Source organism: Strix aluco, chromosome 6 (genome assembly GCF_031877795.1).
Source record: "Strix aluco isolate bStrAlu1 chromosome 6, bStrAlu1.hap1, whole genome shotgun sequence".
Taxonomy (NCBI): Eukaryota; Metazoa; Chordata; class Aves; order Strigiformes; family Strigidae; genus Strix; species Strix aluco.
This window is the reverse complement of record NC_133936.1, coordinates 4904929-4929928: the sequence shown is the minus strand read 5'-3', so window position 1 is coordinate 4929928 and position 25000 is coordinate 4904929. Positions and strand designations below refer to the sequence as shown.

General features: G+C 41.4%; 1 protein-coding gene across 3 annotated transcripts in view; it reads right to left on the bottom strand.

Moving 5' to 3' along the window:
- The window catches only part of ZEB2 (zinc finger E-box binding homeobox 2), a 115796-nt gene that overhangs the window by 2905 nt on the left and 87891 nt on the right, over positions 1–25000 (bottom strand). For all 3 annotated transcript variants that reach the window (XM_074828520.1, XM_074828522.1, XM_074828521.1), the window contains 6 exons: positions 23205–23276; positions 16624–16812; positions 15711–15925; positions 13073–13181; positions 10215–12184; positions 8009–8189 (listed from right to left, as the gene is read on the bottom strand). In XM_074828520.1, coding sequence (XP_074684621.1) covers positions 8009–8189; positions 10215–12184; positions 13073–13181; positions 15711–15925; positions 16624–16812; positions 23205–23276 — 2736 coding nt within the window. The remainder of the gene's footprint in view (positions 1–8008; positions 8190–10214; positions 12185–13072; positions 13182–15710; positions 15926–16623; positions 16813–23204; positions 23277–25000) is intronic.

The following is a 25000-nucleotide window of genomic DNA, read 5'->3' as shown; positions in this document are numbered from 1 at the left end:
CATTTCAGGCAGTTTCGAACCAATGTTTGAAACTCAAAACCAGTGCCAAGCCTAAACACATCTGGTTGATCCCAGGCCACAAATAGCACAGGAATGCCTTCAACACCTTCCAGAACTGCCATACTGAAAGCTTAATTCCAAAATAGAGCTGACAAAAAATACTTGTCAGCATGATGCCACACGACAAAACTCAGCAAAGCATGATGCAACCGTGAGATATCCAGACATAACATATGGTGCAAAGATTGGAATTAGTGAAGACCGATCACCAAACTTAGATTGCAGAAGGCAAAAAATAAAATCAAACATTAGTACCTTCAGCCAGATTTTTTTTATTTTTGAAATGTCAAATTATAATCTTAGTGTCATTCAACTGAATGCTCCAGAGTGGTGCAACCATGCAGGAGGATACAGTGCCAATTGGTCATTATTTTATATTTCATGCTTTTTTTACGCATATAAAAATGCCGGTATTCGGTGCCTGAAAAGCAGAGCTCTGCTTTGCATGTCTTATTGCTAGTGCAGATCGTTAGGAACTTATTAGTGAACTGGCCTGATTCCTCGGGCGTATTTATCATACTTAGCTAATGTGGCATGTGACCAGAACAGGAATAAACTTCACACCAGAGCCCTCCCATCCTGTCAGTTGTAAAAGTGTGGTATTTCTCTAATTCTTAAAGAAGCAAGCTCAGAGAGAGGAAGAGTGGGGTGGAGGGGAGGCAAGAAAATCCCAGCCAAGAGCAAAGGGCCACAAAGATGGGAGACTGTCATTGGCAGTGCTGGAGCAGAAGGAAATCCAGAAGCAAAAAAAAGTTTTCAGATCACTGAAGGATCTCAACTTCCAAGAAAACTCAAGCTGCTCCTTTATGAACCTGATCTGCTTTATTTTCCTCTGCAGTCACTGCTGGGACTTGAGAGCAGGGAAAGTCAGGCATAAAAATAATTTCACTTCCATAGCAAAGTTGCTAAGAATGAATACCAGGGAACATGCTAATTTTTTTGCCCGATCTAGTCACAGCTACCTTCAAGTCCCACTGTGAAAGTTCACATTTAATAAGGTGTGATTAACAAATGCTCAAGGAAGCCAAAAATTGTATGTTATGAAATGAAGGGGAGATTTGGCAGGAAGGAAAATACAGGAGAAACCACAGATAGAATAACCCAAGTGACAGGGAAATTAGTGGATGCCTGGAAATTGGGACTCAGACTGCATTTGTTTGTATGAGAGTTTCCTAAGCTTGCACACACACAGGGTTTCTTTTTTCTTCTTTATTTCGCTTTACAGTAAAATTGAAAATTCAAGCTTGATATATTGAATTATGGCAGTATTGCTCTTATGATCTGTTTCCTAAATACGCATTTCTGCCCATTTAACCTGTTGGTTAAAAGTCAAGCTTGAAGAAAACTCTGGCCTTTGAACTGTACACATACTTTGGCTTTGAACCTCCAGCCTTGACCTGGGGGTGCACCAAATCCAGAGCCAGGAGGCTGCTAGCTGCCATTCGAAGCACAAGTTTTGCCACGATAAGGAAATCCCATAGTCTTAGCTTGGGAGATTTTAGCATGATCAAGTCACTTACTCAAATTAGCTTAAAATCCCAAAGCACTCTCAGCCTAAGCACTCCTCAGACCCTAGTGCTGCCAGAATAAAACCCTCACGGGTGAGGTGGGAGCTTTCCCAACGCTACCAACCACCCAGCTGGATGCACCAGATATGCCTGCCTGCATCCCTGCCTTGTCCCAGCTGCCTGCTGAGCCCACTCGGAGCAACACGCTGACGTCCCTTTGCTAGTATCTCCACAGTTGCTAATTTTGTTCCTCTTTTGTTCCTCGTAGACGTTCTGCTTTTCCTCAGCACCTTTTTTTGTGTCCTTCTCCTCACTGAACTGCCCACGCTGTCTCAGTCCCTCCCTCTGACTTACTTTTCCCTAGCATCGACAAGCCCAACCCTTGTCTTGTTCCACTTCACAGCACCACTCTTTCTCCATTACTTCAAATTTCCTGATTTTTTTCTATGCACACTGCATTTGATGCCCGTTATACCCTTCTCACCCCATAGCTGTGCTCCATCCAGTTGCCCAGCACTTTTCCTCCCCTCAAACGGAAGTCAACCACCTCCACTGCTTCTCATCCAGACCTGCCTCCACCCGCCCTTCCCCAAGGCTGGGTGATGTGCTCGTCCCTCAGTCTTTGCCTGCTTTGCTCATCACTTGCACGTGGTATTTGTTCAATGTTGCACCTCCTGCTCATGCTACCTGGGGCCTCCCTCCAGCCAGCACAGAGGTAGCCTGGCAGGGAATCATCCATATTTTATAAATTAATTTAGAAATGAGAAGATTAAAATACTTCATATTTTCATATTAATTTATAATATTACTAAAAAGGCTATACTAGAGCTATTTAGTCTACCACATCCATATCAAGGACTCCGTTTTGATCTAAGGGAACATGACAGCTTGAGCAAAGTTCTTTGTTCAGACACCACACAACATACCTTAGCAGTGCGCAGCATGCAGCTGTTACAACACTAATTGAAATATGTTTTTAAATGTATCAGGTTTCTGAACATTTGCAGAAGAATTATTTTTTTTCCCCCGTGTGCAAAACCCAGTATTTCAGCCATTTAAAAGGAGTGCCTAATCCCTACAATGCATTAGTAGGCCATAAAATAAAGCTGAAGTAAGGTAATTTACATTGGGGATGGGGAGAAGTCTACAGTTTTAGGTGGATGGGGAGAACCTACAGCTGTGGGTGGATGGGGAGAAGTCTACAATTGTAGGTGGGTGGGGAGAACCTCCAATTGCAGGTAGTCTCAGCTGCTTTATCAGCTATTTAGCTAACACACATTAAGAGCATTGTCATGCAGTGTCATAACATCAGTGGAGTAAAGATGGGTCGGAAAGAAGCAGATTTGGACATCCCACCCCACAGGTTTTACCCAGTCTCATCTGAGATGACCTGTGTCACCCATGGGGGTTGGAGCTAGGCCAGAGGTACCCAAGGCAACTCACAGGAAGGCTCATGAAACACTTGTGGGTCATCAGGTGGATGCCACATTTTGCAGTGAAACTAAATGATAAATCTCTCACAAATATCTAAAGGAAATGTTTGGACTTCTTTTTATTCCACCATCTGCAAAAAGAAGTTCCCACAGGGGCCTGGGCTCAATTTACAGAGGGGAAATTATATGTAATCTGTTTGCAAAGTCTCTAAAATTGCATTTCTGTGAAAACAAAACAACAAAACATAATCTCTAACAGTAAGTATCTCTCAATCTTTGTGGGCTAAAAGTCTTTGACTGAAAAGCTATGCGTTTCCCATTTGCAGTGGTATAAAAGTCATAAGACATCAGATCATGAGCTGTCACTGGTCTCAGACTAAATATCACCCATCCTTTGCCTAAGGCAAGTGGGTCTTTTTTCTGCGGGAGGGGGGCAAACAGAAGTCCTGCTCGTTGGAGGAAAGAAGGAAACATTTTTGTGACAGTTTGTTTTTATTTTTTAAAGGCAGCTCTTTTGAAGCTGCTTGGGGGTTTGAATGTTAGATGTAGTCCCAGTGGAGATGGATTAGCGGCCAGAGCACAGCGAAGCGGTCAAAGGTGCAAGATAAATGCAATTTATTTATAATTGCCCAAACTGCACCTGTTCTGTTTTGAATAGGAGACCTTGTCTACAGCACAAATTTCACAAGCATAGAATATATTCTTTTTTTTTCTTTATTTGAGTGTAAAATGGGGAATTCTAAACTTGTATCAGAGTAAGAAAAAAGCAAGAAAAAATAACCTTTAAATAGCATGTAAATTTTTTATGAATCAAGCTCTAAATAAAGAAAACTCCTGAGCTGGGAATTCAAAATACTAGCCAGAGAGAACTGATTTGCTATCAGGCTCAAGAACAATATTTAGTTTACAGAATCAATCTGAAAATAAAACTAGTGCTTGCATCAGCATGAAAGCTACAAAAATAAAAAAGAGGTCTTAATAAAATATACAGTGGAAAAAGAAAGGATGAAAGCACTAGCACAGCTATGAGGCCCTCGACAGCCCACACAAGTAATAAAATAGAATATGATGTAATATAGAACAACAATGGAAGGATTTAAAATTTCTAGGTAGGATTCTGAAAAACTGTTTCCAGCTTTTGTTGCAGAGCAGGCACACTGCAAGTTCCCTTGCAAAGCTATGGTAAAGCTGGTGTGTAGCAGACATGGGCGTTGACGACGGCAGAACAAACGCTAACCTTCGCCTTACTCCTGAATCAGCCCAACACAGCACTGATGACCAAGGTGGGGCTGGATTGCTACCCAGGAGCCAGGTTTTTTCTCTATTTCTAGATACTCAATTCTGTTTGCTCTCCTGCTCACTTACCCGATACTGTTTTCCCTCCTTACCTGCAACACAAAGATATTTTTGTTTGCCAAATGGCACTAATGCTTTGCCAAAAAGGCAACCATCTTCTTCACCTTTAGTAAGGAAGGTGTCTCGAGCCTTATGCTAAGTAGCTTGCAGAAATCTGAGATTAGACACATGCAGTATCTGCTCAACTAATTTCAGCCTCACCAAAGTTAGGATGAGTTCATAAGACTTCACAGGAAAATAATGTGAGCACCAAATTCCTGTGCTACCTGCCATGCTCTGCACCCTAATTACAGTGCTGCATCCTCTGGTTTTAAAGATATAGGCTCTTGTGAAGCTCAGACTCTAAGAGGGGCACGTAACTTCTCCTAAAATTAAATCGTATCCCAAATTTGGCAGATTTTGGTCCTGCAACAAACAGTGACCTCTACACTAAATTTCAGATCAGCCAGGACCAATGCAGTTCACTCATTCCAGTAATGTAATAAATATTCCTTCTCCACATGAACCTAGAAGCTATTGCAGAATACCTCTAATGCTGCATAAATTAAAAATTATGGATTGTGAAATCTGGGCCCCTTTTTCTACTGTGCTCTAACTGTGGCAGGCATGGCGTACAGAGGTAATCACAGAGCTCGTTGATCTGTGACTGCATGATCCTATCAAAAGTTCTTGGGTTGACACAAAGAACCAGCCAAATCCCATTCTTCTTCTTGCCCTGGCAGGGAAACAGCTTCATCACACTACCTACAACATTCCTGTTTTCTCCTTTACGGTAATTGGTGTTGCACGTGATTAAGCCAGCTCATGTAATTTTACATGTCAATGTTACTTTTTGCTCCAAATAGTTTCACTGGGATAAGTCTTTAGGGTCTGCAAAACAAGAACGTGGCCTCTGGCTGACTCTTTTAACCCTTGTTCTAGCATTGGTTTCAATAGGTATGTGGACCGGAGAAATGGTGACAAAGGCAAATCTGGTTGTTCACATATCAGAAAAAAGACCTGAAAAAGCACATGGATTTTTTTTACATAGGAAAAAGAACATCAATATAAACAACATCCACTATTTGTGCTTCTCCAGGAAAGACAGGAAGTGTTCCAATTCCTTCTAAAATATGTTTTTAATGAAGTAACAACAGATCATGATCAGCTGGACAGAAAACAGCAACACACTCAGAAAAGAAGCTTTTTCTCTTTTTTAGGTTTCAAAAAGTTGATTGAAAAATCTGGGCCTACTCTTACAATAACTCCAAATGCAGAAGATGGCTTTACTTTGAATTCGGATCCTTCCACTGAACATGACTGCCATTTCGCACCTATGTTATTAATGCAATTACAAGCTTTTTCCAAAAACTATCAAATTAATTTGAAATTCACTTAAGATGCATGCTAAGCCATTAGCCAAAGTCCCAGTGCAGTGTGCCTCCTGAAGGCTGTGAATGAGTTATGGAGGCTAGCCCAGCCGAGGTCTTCAGAGCTCCCAGCTACCTCTATCTAACATTAGTGTGATGTGCGGAGGCTCCATAAAAGCAAACGCGTCCTTAATAATACTTCACACTTTATATAGCGAGTTCCATCGCAGGATTTCAGCCTGCATGAATTAAGATTTACAACACCCTGGAGAGGCGGGCTGGTATCGTTTCCCTCTATTTCAAAGATGGACGAAGGTGAGAGAAAGATGAAGCAATTTGCTGAAATTCGCAGAGGAAGTCTGTGGCAGAAAAGAGCGCAGCACGCTCAGCCTCAGCGCCTGTGCCTTTGCCACAAGACCATCCTTCCTGTCTCTAAATGCCACGCTTGAGCTTGATGATGTGCTGTAGCTCTAGTGTATTAAATATGACACCGTATACACGTTCTGGATCATAAGGCTGCGTCCCATAAAATTGATGGACGTACAGTTGAGAAGCTGAAAGGGACAGAGCAAAGAAGAAGGAGAAAAGTCCCTAACGTTGCAGCTGTGTAGTATTTTTCTAGGCAGTAGGTTCCTGTGCTACTTAAAGACCAGAACATATTTTTGCTTTTACAAATACAGTTTATTTTGCAAATCAAGGTGATTGCACACATTTCAGCTTGTCAAATTTTCAGCCTTTCAACCATATGTCTGTCGACCTTATGGACTACCAACTTTATGGGATTCAACCATATGTCCAGATCCCGATATATATGAAGGCCAGTTCTAACATAAGAGCTTTACGGTAGTAGTGTAGTAAACCATAATGTTTGCAGATGGCTGTAATAAAATCATTCAGGAGAGGAAAGGTGCAGGGATGTAAAGCCTTCAAAGCTTCTTCTACTGAATAAACAATTTGATCTGAATAATGTAGTGGGAAGCACATTCCACCAATGAACTACCTGATCTAGTCCAAAATGTTGCTTTTCATTTTCTTTCTTAATCCCACATGTATTTTAACTTCCTTTTTTATTTTCCTGTGTGGGATTAGCTTAAAATTTGGAAGAAAAGTATAAGAAGGAAAAATAACGAAGAATTTTTTTTTAAAGGCAACAGTCCACTCCCGAATTGTAAATTTTTTGTATGTGAAATGCCAAATGGTTATGTGCGGCCTGGAAGATGTATTAATAGAGAGGTATAAGTTTTTTACCGTTACATGGTGAGATTGAAGGATGATGTGACTTGCTTCATTTCCTGAAGTAGGACTCAGCTTTCAAAGTTAAGGAAAGTTTCCTCCTGAGTAAGCTTTTTCTAACTCTAGGAAGTTGGAGTTTGGTTTATGTCCTGCTGCACAATAATTCACATGGTAATTCACATTCCCTTTGTCTAACATAACTTGATATCTCTATTATTTGGGGAGCTCCAGTCCTGTTTTCCCCTAACTGAAACCCACTGAGCCGATGTATCCCCCTCAGAGAGCTCTCCACCTCCGGGCTCCTGCCTGTCCTGGCTGACAGTGGGGAAGGGAACACTGCCTGCGAGAGGAACCACAGCCAGCATAGGTGTGATGGAGGGTCTTTTTCAAACCAAAATATTTCTTAAGCTGACAATCCGCAGTAAGCCTTGGCAAGCTTCTTTGAACTAGACAAAAATAAGTTCCTACTTGGGAGAGAAGGAAACCTTCCCTGGACATTAACTGAGAAGCGAAAAAGCGAAATGCAACCTCCCTGTGCTGCTGGCGTGAGAAATCATGACAAGAGCAACCCCTGTGAGCTGTTTACTTTCAGATAACTTGCCCAGAGCCAGGTCTTGCACTGCTAATGTCAGTGGAAGTTTTTCTATTGGATTAAATAGTGTGGGGTCAGATAGTGTCTCAGAAAGGAGAAATACACTGTCACTCTTCCTTCCTATGCCAGATTTGTGTTGACCAAGTTGCACTCCTTTCTGAGTGCTCGGGCCTGCCTTATTTGAAGAGGGCTTGTCCTGTGAGATGCTGAGTGCCAAGATGGCCATCACACTCAACATGACATGAGCTCACCTAGCACCTACCGAGATTCACCCCATCACTTCCTACAGTCCTTTTCCAAGCAATAACCATTGAAAAAAATTAAAAAATAGGTTGAACTGAGCAAAAGATATTATTTTTTCCCTGCTGAAAGCCTCAGCACCTGCTGAACCATTCATTGCACAAGTGTACTCATGAAACAGTGCAAAGACCATAGCGTGGACCTCAGCCCTCCCCTCGGCGTGCGCAGAAACCCTACCTGTGTGCTCGTATTTGTGTCGCAGCAGGGAACTGCTCTTCTGGAATGTCTTGTCACATAAGTCACACGCGTACATGCCACTTTCTGTCTTCTTGATCTTCTTTCGGGACAGACAGGAGTCAGAGTCCGTCATGTCGTCGAGGCCGGACATGTAGTCTGGGGTTCCATCAAGCAATTCTCCCTGCGAGGGAACCACCCGTCAGCGACACGCGCTTCCACCACCACTCCTTCCCGTGGAGGAACCAACCACCCCAGAAAAGTTAAAACAACATCTGCTTAAGCTGGTGGTCCCTCTTAGCTTAGGAACCCATTGATAAAGAAACTACAGCTGATGGGAACTGTGGAAATAATGAGGAGCCTCCTACTTCTCTGCCTTCAACCAACTTTCTATTTTTGAATACTCTGCACTAATATGATTTACACAAGCAAATGGTATTTATCATATTGACACTAAATATTTTCGAGGAGCTGAAAATGAAAAGGGGAGGCTCTTCAGGGATGGCAAAAAGTATTGTAATATTTTACAGGGGTGAGTGTAAGCAACAGCTAAGAGATCATTCCTTTCAAAACACTGAAACTTGGATATATTCTGCATCTGTAGAAAGGTTTTAATTGAATTTTATATTTAGGTACAAATGTTATTATTATGCAATCCATTTAAATGTATGTCTCCCGACTAAAGGCCTCAAGCTATATTTTTATATTTAATTTTGTAATTTGAAATAGGGAATATTAATAACACTTTTTATCAATGTTCTATCTATGTTAAAACAGCCTTCAGCATTAAGCAATAATGAATGTGGATCAGTAAATTATTAAATTTCTTGATATTTATTTTGTCTTGATCCAAAGAGAGTGCAAACTTGCATGATAACATACATTTCCATTTGCTATCACACAGTTCGGTTTTCTTAGACTAGGTTTGCACTAATTAATATTAGAGAAGATTAAATAGGCTTAAATACATTTACAAAGAGGGCAGATGTACTGTAAATTGGAATAGTGGAACAGCTGTTATGGAGGTGCAGTGCTATTTATGCTCCTATTGTGCAAAGAGGGATTACAGCCTGTAATGTAAAACCATACCTGATTTTCACATTTGAAACTATAAAACATTTACTAGTCAGTAAAATTACTAATAGACCATAATAGGACATAGGGGAACATACGCAAATGTAAAAAAATTATTAATCTATAATCAGTTAATCTCATTTAACTAAACTCTGTACATTATATCTGAATACACCCAGCAAAAAACTATAAAAGTACATGACTACTGTAGAGCAGCTCTTTGCTGTAGGCACGCAAGCGGTGAAATCCTTTACTACTCATGTATTGACCCTGGGACAACCTGAGAAAAGTATTAAAGGTTGTAGCCAGGCACGAAGACGTGCTGACCCAGATTACATGTCCAGGGAAAGACTTTGTCTGCGATTAAGGGCCCTAGCTGCTACCTCTCCAAATAATTTTGTTTAATCTCTGGGTTTTTTCAAAGCTGTTCCAGATGACTGGCAGGATTAGAGGACTGGTAATCTGGGGAGGGCAGTAGGTGGGCTGAAAGAAGGGGCTGTGGTGAAGCAATGTTAACGTTGCTCATCCCCCAGACATTCATGAGAAGAGAAAACGGCTTTCCTATGCATGGTGTGCAAGCAATCCCCAAAAAAACATAGAAAAGGAAGCTCTGAGGACTTTCAATGGATAGAGCTGCTACGAGGCCATATGGACCACTGCTTAGAGGGCTACGGCTTTGCATCCAAGTGTGGGCGTGATTCCCAAGAGGTCTCCCACTGCTCCTTTTCCCCATGGTGAAATGCTCACTGTGAGGGGAGTCCTGAAGAGATTGGTTTCCCTACAAAATTTGCCTTTTTTTCTTATTTTATTGCAGGATGGGATTTTTCAATAATGTTATTTTTATTTAGATACAATTCCCATAAGGAACGACTCAGCTTTTAACAGAATCAAAACATAAGCATTATGCCTATTCAAAGGTATTGATACTATTCTGAATCCAGGTAGAGGTACTCCTAAGGTAGCTGCAATTTGTTTTCCTACCCCACTGCATTTTTGCAAATTCAGACTAAAATCAACCCTGCTAACTTTGTTGGAAATGCTGAATATAACTTTGGGCTTTTTTTGTTCTGTAAGAGGACATATCACAAAATACTAAATTCTAGCCTTTCAAAAGAAAACAGTTGCCACAATTTACCTGAAATCCTTGTTTCCGCTGGTACTTTCTCCTTTGCTGCATATCAGCAAAAGTAGCTGCTCCAGTTGGGTAAGTATAGGCCATATGTGGTAGGAAGCTCATCTGATCTAGTCCTGGGTATGGTCGCAGCCCAGGAATACTGGTCTGGACTGGTGGCATAAAAGTGGCTGGGGGAAATGCGCTCTGTGGTGGAAGTGTTGTGTATAAAGGTTTGGCACTAAATGGGTTCATACCAAATACTGGGTTAGTGCTTTTATCCAGATTATTTGAATTAGAAAACTCTTTCTTGATAAAAGTCAAGTTCAGTGGCTCATCTGAGTTTTCAGATGATGAAGAAACACTGTTGTGTTCTAAATTTACACTATTAGATTTTGTTTTGTTCTTTGTGGCTATAATACTTTTGGGTTCCTTCATTTGTTTTGGTAAAGACAAGTCCAAAGGCTCAGCCTGAAGCTCCTCAGAAGAGAAACTGTTTGGAGTGTAAGAACTACTGTGGGAGTTTTTAGAAGATGTGGAAGAAAGATTTAAAGGAGAAGGAGTATTGCTCCTAGAGTGGTCCAATTTATCAACTGGTTTAATATTGGTAAAATGAGGAGGTTTTGTTAGCCTGAGAGGAGTATCACAATTAGTAACACTGTTATGGAGTTCAGCTATAGATGGTGAAGTTATAGAGTCCACAGGCTTTATTGGAGATCTGGCTGACAAAGAGTCTTTAGTGGGAGTGTTGTTGGTGGCAGCCAGCGCCACCTTGGCACTGGCCCTTTCCAGTGATGGTGACCTGGAACTTGAATACTGGTAGACTTTTCTTTGTTCAAACCATTCCTTCACAAATTCCTGAGGAAGGCCAACAGCAATGGAAATTTTCAGTAGTTCATCAGAGTTGGGTTCCATATTCATAGCATAATATGCTTTAAGTACAGACATGTGGTCCTTGTATGGGTTGATGGGGCTAGTCATTCCTTTCTCAGAAAGTACTGATGACAGCAAGAGGGTTTGCTTATCAAACACTCCAGGTTTGTTGGGAACCATGTTCTCATGAGGCTGAAGGACTGCCTTGATTTCTTCGTTCATTTTACACAGGTAACGCTCATGCTGATGCAACGGAATGGGACCAGGAAAGCTTTCTTTACAGAACTGGCATGAAAATGGAGTGGATACGTTATGGTTCTCTATCATCTTATCTTCAGTTACCAGGTCTATTAGGGTTCGCAGCTTCTCTTTTTTAATGTTATTGAGCTGCCTCCTCGAGTCTGTGGTTAAGCTCTGGAGGCAAGCTTTGGCTTCATTGACTTTCTCTAATGTATAGTCAATAATACTTTTAGTGGCACCATTATGACTTACTACTGGAAGACCCACGGGGGGAATATTGGGGGAGGTAACTCCTTGTTCCTCGGCTTGAGAGCATGAATCCTTCATATGGTAAACCTTCAACTTGGAGATCTCTTCAGCCTTGCAGTCCATTTTCTGCCTGGAAACCGTGTTGTCCACAATCTGTAGGACCTTCTGCACCTCACTTAAATTACTGCCTACTGCAGGAAACCCAAGCAATGGTGCTTCCATCCCTACACCTAAGTGCTGCATTGGACTTTGAGCAGAAGCATGAACTCCTAAGGGGCTGGTTGCTCCAAGTCCACCATTCATAAAAGGACTAGTTGCACTAAACCCATGTGAGGCCATAAGAACCTTATATTCATTGAAATCTAGTGGTTCTGTTTTAATTTTCAGTAGGCCTGTTTGTTCAGACATACTAAGTGGTTTGCCATTCTCCAGCTTGTTTCTCAGCTGTGTAATGGCTGAATTAGTAGGAGAGGAAGATACAGAATTAGGAGAAGAACCCGTCTTGATATTGTTTCTCATTCTGCCATTTACAGAGATTAAACCAATACACTTCTTGCTGCTGATGTGCGAACTGTAGGAGCCAGAATGGGAGAAACGTTTCTTGCAGTTTGGACACTCATATGGTTTTTCACCTAAAATGATAATTAAAACCAAATGTTAATTATCATTGTTGCTGTACTGTTGCTGCTATAATTGCAAGCGACCGCATTTGATACCCAACTGATCGTCTGTGTATCCACTGATTAATAGTGAGGAAAATATTACTTCTATGAACACGGCCACATGCCACCACTGCTTTACCCTCCTCTTTCTACGGGTCTTGAGGTCAGTTTGGACCCACGATCTCCAGTCGGCAACAGCTGCCAAGGTGTGAGGTTGGCTCCAGACTGACCATTCCAAGTCACAGGTAAGTACCCTGAGGTGAAGGGAGTCAAATCAAATCCAGACTGTTCAAATGTGATTTATTTCTTCTTTATTTTATTTCTATTTCTTCCAAAAAAAAAGGAATTTTCACTGGAAATGAGCATGGTATGAGAAACTGAGTCCTGATGGTAGGACCTCCACGTCAGCATTGGTGGAGGTTTGTGCCTGGACAGAGCCCAGTGGCATTTTGTGTGCTGAATGCTGCGTCAAGCAGCAGAGCCAAAATGCACAAGTCATTCAATATGAGATGCTTTGCGCTTACTCGTTATCTGAGAATATGAGCTGTATTTCACTTGGAGGATTTTTTTTATGGAAAATATAATGGACTCTTCAGGGTGAACTGAGTGAATGCTTCTGAACTCAAACTGCCAAACAAACAATCTATATTATTTGCAGGAAGCTTTACTATTTCCAAATCTTTCAGCGAGACCGTGGTATTAACAGCATGATAAATGAGAAATACTCAGATATCACTTATGAAATACCTTAGTAGCTCCAAGAAGCCAGAAGCAGAACTGTGTAAATTTTAAGCAGTCTTTAAAACTCAGCTAATTAAACAAAATGCAAATGAGCACACCAGCACCTCCGCTACTCACCACTGTGAATTCGCAGGTGTTCCTTCAGATGGTGTTTATATTTGAAGGCCTTGCCACACTCAGTGCATTTGAACTTGCGATTGCCTGCTCCTTGGGTCAGCATTTGGTGCTAGGAGGGAAAAAAAAAAAAGATACCGACATGAATTTTATGCAAGAGAAGCCATGAATTTCTAGCTTAAAAAACAAAAACAAAATTAATGTGGCTCTGAATTTATCAAGCGGACCAAAAGGTCTGCATGTACATTTATTTGTCTCATCAGTGTTGCAATAAAAATCAAAATGTTGGCAGTAAACCGAAACAAATGAGAAAGTACTTTCACATGAGCATTCGATATTTGCTTTAGAATTATTTCCTAAGTCTCTCATCAGAAATGTGTTGCTTTAAGGTATCTTACGATGAGAGAAACTGTTTTATAAGAAGATTTGTGGCTCTTAATATTCCTAGCAGATTCTGAACATGTGGGACTCTGCTTGTTTAAAAATTCTGTTTACTGCGTGTGTAGGAAAGACAGAAACACTGTCGTTAGTGGCATTTCATGTAAGATTTAATTCATTATCAAGCAGAAGAGACTGCGTCTTCAGCATGAGCTGCTGCTGGAAATGTTTTTTAAAATCACAGAGCAGCAGGGAAGACTTGAGCTACCTTTCGTGCCATGTTTTCCCCCAGTGCTCTTCTAAGGGGTGAGAGAAAGTTGAAAGTTAAAAGTGGCATAAAGATATAATCAAAGGCAGCTGACCTTTTTGCAACAAGCAAGAAAAGCCCCGTGACTTTGAATTTGGAGAGGAAAAAAAAATAATTAAAAAAATCTAATAATATTAATAATAATGCAGCCAACCGCTCTGGATGCTCAAGGTAGGAGGTCAGCCTTTCGCAGGCGGCCACGACACAAAAGCCTATTGCAGGAGTGGGGCGGGGGGGGGGGGGGGGGGGGGAAGGGGGGGAAAAAAAAGAAGGGAAAAAAAAAAAAAAGGCAGCGCCGAAACGGTATGACAACTGCGAGGGTGTGCTGCCTCTTCCCACATTCCTGGCGAGACAGATGGTGTTACATGGGACACAGGGAGGTTTGTTCAAACAGCAGCAACCTTCAAAGATCAAGCAGAGCCCAGCCCGCCGCGCGCCATTGAGGGACCCGCGCTCATATGTTGCTGAGTTGCATAAACAAACAGCAACAGCTGTTTTGTCTCCCCCCATCGCCCTCCGAGGACTACTATAAACTTTAGTTGTGCCACTGTTAATATGATACAATCATTTTAATTTACTAATTGTAAATGCCATGAGCAAATGAGGGGACTTTTCAACACCAAAGCTACCATTCATAATGCGCCAGTACCAGCGCGCTCTCACATGTGAAATTTCAGGCGGTTACATTGGATAAATATCTAGGCAGATTTCCCCCCCCTTCCCCCCTCAGTGTTTTTAATGACACAAAGCAAAAGAAAGAACCTTACAGAGGATCAGGTTAGGAAAAATACACATGTGAAAATGTGTTTGTCTACTGGAAAAGCCACGGGAAGGAAAGAATAGGAGAAACCGCTCTAGAATCATTTATATTGATTTAAGATCAAGCAAAAGATACAGATCTCTTAAAAATGCTAATTGCAAAAAATCGCGCGATTAGGAGATGTGTGTTTGCCTAACTGAATTTACCTTATGCTGAGAAAAACCCACCAAGAGAAATACAGCCAATTATGATTTTCAGGTTTTTAAGAAAAATAAATACCGCATAAAGCCTTTATAATTTGACACAACGCACACATCTATTTATTTAAGTTTTAACCACGCCATTTGACTTTCCATTACAGCCCTCCATAAGATGGGTTTTCAGAAGTAATTCTCCAGTGAGGACGAGAGTAGTTTTTCTGCTGGTGTGTAAAGAGTTTTGGGGCACAGGTCTATCGCCAGCCTGTTTAGGAGCACTAGGGAAGCTCAGTCACCTGTTTGAGATACGCAGCATTTCCTTAAATGCAGCAGTGATATAATATTACATGCATCACATCGAGGAAAAAACTGCTTTGATTTATTGCCGATACGCTGCCGGGCTATACAAATGATAGCGATGCTGCAATTCCAGTGCATGCATGTGTTAGTGGCACAATCACAAATGATAGCCTATATGTACTGTAGGAAGAGTTATTCTAAAAATGTGTAATTATGTTTAACAAATGATTATACAAAATACGCATAATTTCACGTGATTGAAAAGGTTACTCGAAAAGTAATGAAAAAATATTAGCGGATCTTTTAGTATGTCTTGGAGCTCCTATTTGCAACACTGCAAAGTAAAACTAGGTGAAAAATGGAATTAAAATTGCTGAGATGTTTAATAATGTATAATTAAAATGCTACAGTTTCATTCACTTTTTGAGGAACATAAAAACGAAACTAAAGTCAAGTTAAAGTGCAAATAAAATTTCTAAATTAGAAATTAACACACTCATTCGATCGTGAACATAAGACTATTAAATCATATTAGAAGAGACCATCAAAAAATCATTTAGACCTCAATTAAAGCTATTACCATTAAAAGATCTGCATCTTCAAAATGCCATGAAAAATTAATAATGATTGCCAATCAAAGCAATATCGTTTCTCTAAGGGGTTATTACAGAAAGAAATCACTTAAAACCAGCCCCCCACCTGATCTGTCCCTGGCTTGTGTGTCACCATATGCCGCTCGAGCTGGGTGCGGTAGGCAAACGTGTAGTTACAGAGAGGGCACGAGAAGTTCTCCTCGTTCTTCTCGTGGCGGTACTTGATGTGCTCCTTGAGGGACGTCAGGCGCTTGTAGCCCCGGTCGCAGTAGGGGCAGGTCAGCAGTTGGGCGAAGGCATCTGGAGTTCCAGGTGGCAGGTCTGTGCCCCGGGATGGGAGGGGGGGGAAGAGAAGCAGGCCAAAAGGTCAGCAAATCAATGGCAGCTCATGGGCTGATTGCCCAGGATGGTATGAGAGGAATCGCTGCAATCTGCTGCCCGAGAGGGAGGGACGGAGCTTCCAACCGGCGGCGGGAGGCACCGGCACCCACGCACTCCCACGGCAGACTCGCAGGACCCGCTCCGGACCCCGCTAGGAAATTAATTACGGGCATCGCTCCTCCCGCAGACCTCGCTGGCTGGAAAACTAAGAAATACTTTTCCCGATCGATTGGTGATTTGCATTCCAGCCCCAGCTCATTCTATTACTTACGCCATTGACCGAATTCTTCCTACCGACACTCTTCCAATTACTTATCAAGGTATCAGAGAGCAATAGGCCAGCTATCCCACCTTTTGTTCCATTAAAACTCTGTTAAAACTTCCCAAACTCCCAACTAGAGCGGCAGCCTTTCTCCTGTTTAAATTCAGCTCTTCAGTTCGCCCGCCAAATAATACAAATTTGCTGACTAAAAAATCACAATACACTGAAATTACAGCCCCAATCTTTGCTCATGAAATTCCATGCCGCTGCAGCTGTTCTTCAATTTTTAAGGTAAACACCCAGGCATGTAGTGCATTTATAATTGCAACAGCTGCACGAGGTCAGGATACTGGCTAAAAATGAATTACAGCCTCACCATTTTCTTCTTGCCCATTGGCCTCTGGAGTGCCAAGGCGAGACAGTTCCTCGGGGGCTTCGGGGTAAATAATGGCTGTGTCGCTGCGCTGCAGGTACTCCGCTATGCTGACTGCATGCCCATCTCCTTCCTCCAGTTTCCTTTTGGCAAAATATTCCTCAAAGTCCGACGTGCAATTTGCATTCTTCACTAAAATCAGAGAAGGGAAAAAGAAAGGGGGTTTGAGTGCATCCTTCCCGAGAGCTGGGGTGGGTTAGCATCATTACACACAGGCTGAGCTGCTGTACTGGAGCTACAAGGCTGGGGCTGCAGCTGGATCCTTCCTCTCATCGGTCTTGCTCCAGCTCCTAATAAAATTAATGCAGGCTTTCCACCACCGTGGATGGAAGTAAGGGCGGGCAGTTAAATTAACAGGAACACGGGCTCTCTAGGGCAGCAGCAGAAGTTTATGAGGCTTGGGTAATGCAGGTAATCTTTCATCTATGGAACCTGAACCTTCAGGGGGCTCCTGGGGGACCCACAGCTCTTGGCATGAACGCAGCTCGACCTACAGGATTGAGCTCAGCTGCCCCCAGACCCCCCAGACCCCCAGACAGTCCCTGCATGGGAGACGGTAGTTGCAGGTGGTAAAGACCACAGCCGCTTCTCCTCCATGACAGGTCCTGCCTCGGGCTGCTCTTCTGTGGCAGGCACGAGAAGAGAATTGCTCACAACATCTTCCTTGTGTTCTTTTTCTCCCTGAAAAATTAACTTGGAATGGGAGAATAGGTTTTAAAAAAAGTATTGCTTCATAGATTTCCACAAATAGAACCACATGTTTTAGACCATAACATGGATACTGAGCCTAAAACCACTTTTACAGTCTGTACAAGAGTTTTCCTTCTTTTTTTTAAATGTAAACCCAATTTTTTATCGTCCATGCAATGTCCATGAAACATATGCTCAACCACAAAACATCCTGTTACTAAAAATATGCTTTTCTCCTCCATGTATGAACACTGCATACAGAAAGGACCTTAAAAACTCTGGGACGTTATAGACAAATATTAATATCATTACACCAGGAGAAAAAAAGGAGCTGATCATTTTCTTTCTCTATTCTTTTTTTTAATAACAAGTCTTGGAAGACGCAGTTGGTGGCGGGGAATTAAATAAAGATACTTGTTTTTAACTGACCATAAATGAAAAGAACGGCTTATGATTGATTACATTTTTAATGTATTTCTCCTTAGGTGAAACAAGAAAATGAGGCAATGCCATAAACTATTCTACAGTTCATGTAAAAGCAAAATATTAAATGGCACGATTCTGCTCTCACTGATGCCAAGGAGCAATATGGAGTAAACTTATGGAAATCAAAGGGGCTATTGGCCCTACAGGGTTATACTGGTTTATAACCACTGGAAATGAGAGACTAGCCAGCTCCTTGGTGTTCAGAAGCAGGCAAATGCTTTGCCTCAGTTTCCTACAAAAATGCAAGGTGATGCTGGCAGTCAAAATGAGATGTGGCCTCTGACTGAGGCACAACTGGAAACCTGAAAGCACCTGATTTGAAGCACTGATCTCGCCGTCATCGATAAAAGTAGATATTCATCTATGCAAACCTCATCCCTTTAGCCGATAAAATCAAATCCTCTGGCTGAGATAAATATGCCCTATTTTTCATATGAGCTGAGCAGCTTCTCAACCATTCTGCAGTATTTTAGTGACAGTGACCAAATGGCACAGGGCAGAGGACCCCATTTTAGGAAGGAAACTTCTGTCCCGATTGCAGGGGTTTTGTAGGGAATCTCTACAACACCACAGAGCTCCCCACTTGGTCCTTCTGTAGCTCTGTTATCATTTGTTATTAGTATGAGAAAAAATATCTCTTTTTCTTTTTTCCCCCCCAAAAAAGTAACTTCTAGAGAAGGGAAGTGTGAGTATGGAGAACAAGACTGAGTACCTTACCTCCATTTTGTTGCTGTGAGAGAACTATAACAAAATGGTGGTTACTGAAGTACACCTTATGCACAAGAGTATCAGACTACATTTTTGACTTCGTTTTTATCAGAACAAAGCTGAGACATTACTTTTTACACCGAAAACCTGACTTTTCATTCCCTTGCTATGTCTAGATCTTCCAACTGTTGCCAGATCATCCACCCTCCGGCTTAACACCCATCTCTCCTTCTCTTGGCTTAGCAATAGATCCAAGGCAAACAAGTTTATTTTTTGCCAGATTCAGGTCATGACCCAGTAAATGCTACTTGTGAAGCAGGGAAAGAGAGCTTTTCTCCAGAGAGAAGATATGGGATCAGGAAGGGGAAAGGTTGGGATGGCTCCAAGGGATGGCTTCATGTGTCCTTCTCCTCCAGGCAGGCTGGGGGGGTTTGGAGTTTGCAGATGCATTTATAGGATGGGGACTCCAGCCACCGAGCAAGGCCTGAATTAATATTAGGAGTTTTGGTCCCAAACTTGAACCTAAATGAGGTTCTTCCTTCCCAGCCCCCAAGTCGATCTGGAGGCTGATCCAACAGGCTCTGGAGGACTGCTGCGATATTACTGGCCTTGTTTTCCTAATTCTCTGGATTATTTAGCTTCTATGTCTGTGCATGCAATCCGGGAGCTAAAGCAAATGTTTATGTCTACATTATAAACCCCTAAAAACAAGGGGATTTAGTGGAAAAGCTGACAGATCCTTAACTGAAACAATACAACCAGTGCTGCAACACCACAGATTAACATAAATAGCGAAAGGTGACCATGTGTATCTGGTTTCTCACCAGCGACGTTACTGACAATTCAGACATGACTGGAAGCTCACCCAGTGTTACTAAAAAGACCCATCTGATAACCATTAGGTTTCTCTCTGGATTTCTGGGGGGAAGGCTTGCTTCTCCCCCTGAGCCCTAATTTATTTTCCATGCAGAAAGTCATGTTCCCAGATTCCTCATGGGCTGACACTGCACACACATTGCACATCCCCTCCTGCGAGGCAAGAATTTCAGCAAGATCTACGGTGGGTGACCTCACCAAATAAGTCTTTTTTTAATTAATTATTGGAGCCTGGAGAGCAGAAATATTTGCAGCTCCAAAAGCTGATGTGGCCATGTCACATAAAAATAAAACACATTAAGGAAAGCTATCTTTGGAGGCATTTAGGACCTTTCAAGATAAAGTGAGAGAGAGGTTCAAGGAGCTTGGGAGACCAGTTATTTTGTGTGGGAACTCGTCCTGCGAGATGGTGATAGCTGCCCTTAATCACAAACAAAGCTAATAAAACCACAGCCTTCATTAGCCAGGAAGTGAGAGGCCCCCATTGGTACACACAGATTACAGCGTGAAAACGGCCTGTCCTCCAACCTGCCAAGTTTTACTTCTGTTTTCCTCCCTCCGAAGGTTTTTTTTTCTGTTCTTTAAATTATATTAAGAGATCTTTACTCAAAGCCTGTCAGATGTTAGTAATCGAAACCAGGAAAATTTTTTCTGTTTGTTCGCAGGGAATTTGTTAATCTATTTTCTGCAAACATCCCAGATGTAATAACCGTAACAGGTACAATAAAATAAACCATAGGAATTTCTCCATTCACATTTTAAAAAACCCTTCTGCAAAACATCATTTTGTCAAGTAACCATTTCAGAAATACCAGAAATATTTACAAATTAATTTAGCAGGGCCAAAGACTAAAATTTGCACTGTAATGGTCACTTTTGCTTTTCCACTATAAAGCCTCTGTGGTTCATTATAAAAATGCAACTGATTAATGTATGGATAACAAGATTTCCTTTTTAAGTACTACTAGGAAGTGGTCATTCTGACAATAGCAGAATAATTTAATAACAGAGACTTTTTCTTTTAGTTTTCTTTCTCTACTAATGACATTCTGCAATGAATTTGATGCTAAAAATACACCGCAGTTGTTGCATGCACCTACAGCCACTTTGCCTGTTGGATATATGTGAATGAGTCTGAAGACGTATCTCCTATCTCTGTGCTCAGTGCAGGTCATGGAGTGCTACAACATCTGGTGTCAAGAGGGAGAGACATGTTGTGTTAAATGAGAGAAACCTTCTTGGCCCATCTGGAAGTGTCTATGCTAATCTGTAGGAAGACACCAGTGCCTTCCTTGGACACCAGATGGTCACTGCGGTATGGCTTTTGCTGAAGATGGAGTCAGTGATCCAACTTCTTTCACTGGGTTGAGTCAACCTCACCTCAGCTATTTTATTAAACATCAGTATTAAATCCCCCTACTACCTGCTGGGAATAATTGAGGCCAGACACTCAAGACAGGCTCTAACCCTATAGTGAGACTGAAGAAGAAAACTTTGAACATTTCCCAGAATAAGTAAGAAGGATCTCAAATGGCTCAGGGACTGACCTCTTCCCTTTCCTCCTCAAGTAACAGTTGGGGCATCTCAACAGACAAGCCAGAGGACTTTGTACTCTGCATGAAGGATGCTGCAGCTCCTAACTGTCACCTGACATCTTCCACTCAAGGTGAAAAGACTGGCAAAGGCATTTAGTTCATCAGATGATTTAATGTAACTAATCTGACATTGCTCTTAAGAGACTATGGAGACTGCAGCCATTACAGAAACATGTTCTACCCAGCCTACCCAGGCACCAGCCTCCACCGAAGGAGGTGTCTCTGAACGCCTCAGCGATAAAAGATTTGAATTAAACACTAGCAGAGGACTAGACAACTCAGAATGGTTATTTGAGCAAGCGACCCATTGCAGCAAATAGCAGCTGGCATAAAGAGGAGGCTGGGACTTTTGCACAGGACATCTGGGGAAGGAATTGCCAGGTGCAACATCCAGAGCAGCTTTTGCATTTTAAATGCAGACCACCTAAATGCAAAGCATTCTTTAAACCACAAGTTTGCAATGCACCAAGCTGGGTAGGGGCAACCCTTGTCTTTTCCCCCAACTGGTTTCAGAAGAGGAAGGACACCCCACAGCTATGGATCTGACACAGAGTTAGTGGCAGGGCTGTGCGGGGGCTCGACGGCACCCTGGCCCCAGAGAGATGTCGTGAGGATGAAGTCAAGCAGGCAGAAGAGACCATCAGATACTGGAAGGGAAGGGGCTAAGAGGACATGAAGTCTTCCCCCTTGAGCAGACCACATTGCAAGTATGAAAGAGTCAAGGCCTGTTATGGTAAGGAAAATATGTGCAAAGGAAGTCACATGGACTGATAGGGGACCTCAAAGGCTCTGGTAATGGTAATTCAGATAATCATCAAGTCTTATTTCCGAACCAGACATCTTCTAAAGTCCTGTTTCTCCAAGTGCTAAGCACAAGTTGTCACTTTATTAACATCCCTTGGAAATAAAAAAGCTTTTAAAATATATACGTATCCAGTTCTGTACAGCAAGATCATTAAGTAAATACGTAATGATAAACTGTGCCTTGGTGCCACCCTCCTTTCATACACAATAAATCTAATGGATGAAAAAAGCAGTGACATGGTTTTATTTTCCTATTATTTTCCCCCTCAAGAATTATAAAGTAAATTTCTTGTGTTACTTAATAAGAGCATTGGGGTTTTATGTGGGTGTTACCAACATTAGGAAAGTGTGAGTAATAAAATCCTTGCAAGACTTAGGTACCACCTTTTACAGTAATGTTTCTAGAGGGCATTACCTATGAACTAAATCTCATAATGGCATGCATAGAAATGTACTTATACTAGAAAACTCTTACTTTTAACCGTGTAAATCAGGGCTACCTGCAACATCTCAAATTGTGACAAAATGCAAAAGAAACATTGGGTGATGTATGGCATTCAGCTGTGCTGAGGATGGAGTGGAGCCTTGTGGCCTTTGGAAAGAACATGGTAAACCCCTGAATTCATTTGGATTAGAAAATAGCAACAGAAACCTTTTGCTGTTTTGCTCTGCTACAGAAAAAAAAGAGATGGCTCGGAGATGATGCCTACTAAATATCTCTGTCCCCTTTCTTGTTCCACAAAATGTATTGATTTCTAAGAAGAGGGGAAAGAAAGAGATGTGGAAAGTGGAGGGGGAAAAAAGAAAGATTAGCCAGAAACATAATAATCTCATAAATATGCATTTAAAGTGTGTGTGTCTGTGTATCTATGTAAGGGGTTTATGTGTGTCTTGCTGAAAAGATGTTTTCAGTCTCTGAAGTAGCTTACTCTGTGCACCATGCGAATCTGGGGTTGCCAGGAAGGGTGCACCCCATCCTCATTATCAAGCTTTTTGTACAGTCTCTCTCATTAAAAGACTACTGTATCTTGGTCCAGCTACTTTAAAGTATATGAGATTTGCCCTTGCTGGGAAAACATCTCCTCATGCTGCTGAAAACTATTAGCTCACAAGGATGCAGTTAAAAGGAGTTAGGGGCTGAAACACTGCGGGGCACAGGAGGGGTAGCAAGGACTCTCACCGAATAAGTTTGTCACTGCACCATTGCCATCAAATTGGGGGAAAAAAATAAAACCAGGAGAATTATGTAAATGTCTCCCAATTGTTAAACTGAAAACAAGAAAAAACATTGTTTTGTCACTTCACGCAAAGCTAATTCTACATGATACAGAAGAAAAGTGATGCTCATATCATGCAATACCTTACCTGTACCATTGTTTCCAGTGGTCTGAATTGTGGCTTCAGGCCCCATAGTGTCATAATCTTCCTTCATTTCTTCTGTGAAATAAGCATGCACACTTTTAGCATTTGCACATTATTGCATTGCTTACAAAGCTAGGGAGCACAGTGCAGTAAGAGGGAAGATCCTGCTAAGGGAAGGAGAGAAAAGGGCTGTTGTGGACCTCTATACAATGGCTTTGTTCTGGCAACTGAATGAGTTCAGCAGGGCTGGATGGACGAGAACTTATTTACTTTAAACATGACAGCGAGTGGTGGAAAACAGAACTATTTGTTCAGAGTAAATGAAGGGCTTTTCCCAATATCAAATCTAATAAGCAGTCGGGTGATAAAAAGGGATTTTTTTTTTTTCTTTTTTTCCGTATTGAAAAGAAATAGTCAGTTAACAGATAATGTGAGATCTAGACCTGGAAGAAACTGCGAATACAAAAGGAAGATGCAAGAAGTTCTTATATCTCTATTTCTATCTATCGTCACACAGATCTTCTGAGCTGTCATCATCATGTTAACCTCATTGGAAGCACAGCATGTATTAATATCAAGCGGTGCAGAAATGTGACAAATTTTCAACTGTGGGCAGTTCTTCTCTGCCCGTACGATTTGTTTGCATCTTCTGTGCACTCTGTGCGCTGACAAAGTCTGCCTTTATGGCCATAAATTGAGTTAATTCACATGCAAATGAGTGTGATATGTGCAGAATTATTTACTATGTATTTATCAGGGATCGGTTTACTTTCCATGAAACTGGGGGTTCGGAGTGAGTTAAAATAGCATTTCAAAGAGGCTGGATGCAGCTCCATCACTAGGGAGAACGCTTATTTTCATAGATGTTTCAGCCTGCCTCAGAGTGCCTGTCAAACTTGGTTTCTTGCTGCTAATTTGTTAGTTCATGTGCAACAGGTATTCACACATACAGCCCGGTTAAGATTTAACCCTCCAAAGGGTTTCCACAGGCCAAAATAAATATACATATCGTTTCTTTCTCGCCTTTTCAACTTCTCCTAAATGCCAGCCTTTCTCTGTTTGAAGACATGCACAAACATACAATCTCTCTTTTTTAAGTGAGAGAATTTAGTATTTGAGATTTAAGTGAAAAATCTGCTTTAATCTTTCACTTAGCTGTGCCTGTAAGAAATAAAATGTCAAAAGGCACCCAGAAATGGTTCAACAGCGACTGAAAAAAGAAAAAAAAAAAAGAGAGAATTTCCCAGAAACGAACACAAGTCGATGATGATTCAGGAAGATGGATGCTGCTTGGCCAATCAAGTGATAGACTGGCAAGAAGATCAAAGCCCGCTATTAAAATCTTATTGATATGAAGCATTAAAATTCTTATTACTCATTTTTTGTGAGAAAGATTTTGATGAGGACAGAAACTGGCCCAGTATTAATCCATTTCCATGACAATGATTTGACTGAAGATAGGGGAATAATATAAACAGAACACATTTCTCGGTTCATTCCTAAATTTGTAATCTTGTAGTATTCTTCAGATGTCACATTCTACAAGTAATTAGTTGGTAGAATAACAGGTTCTAATTGTATCATTCTAATCAAAACTAAAGCACAGAATGACTTAATTCAGAGCTTTACAACCAGCGTACAATACTGTGGTATAAATATACATGTTTATGGCTTTGAAGCTTTAAAAAAAAAAAAATTAATGAAAGCTCTTAAGTTAAAATATGCAGGTACAAACAGATGCTAAATTTGTACAAAAGCATAGAATATGCAGACCAGATGAAAAATATTTGTTTAAACTG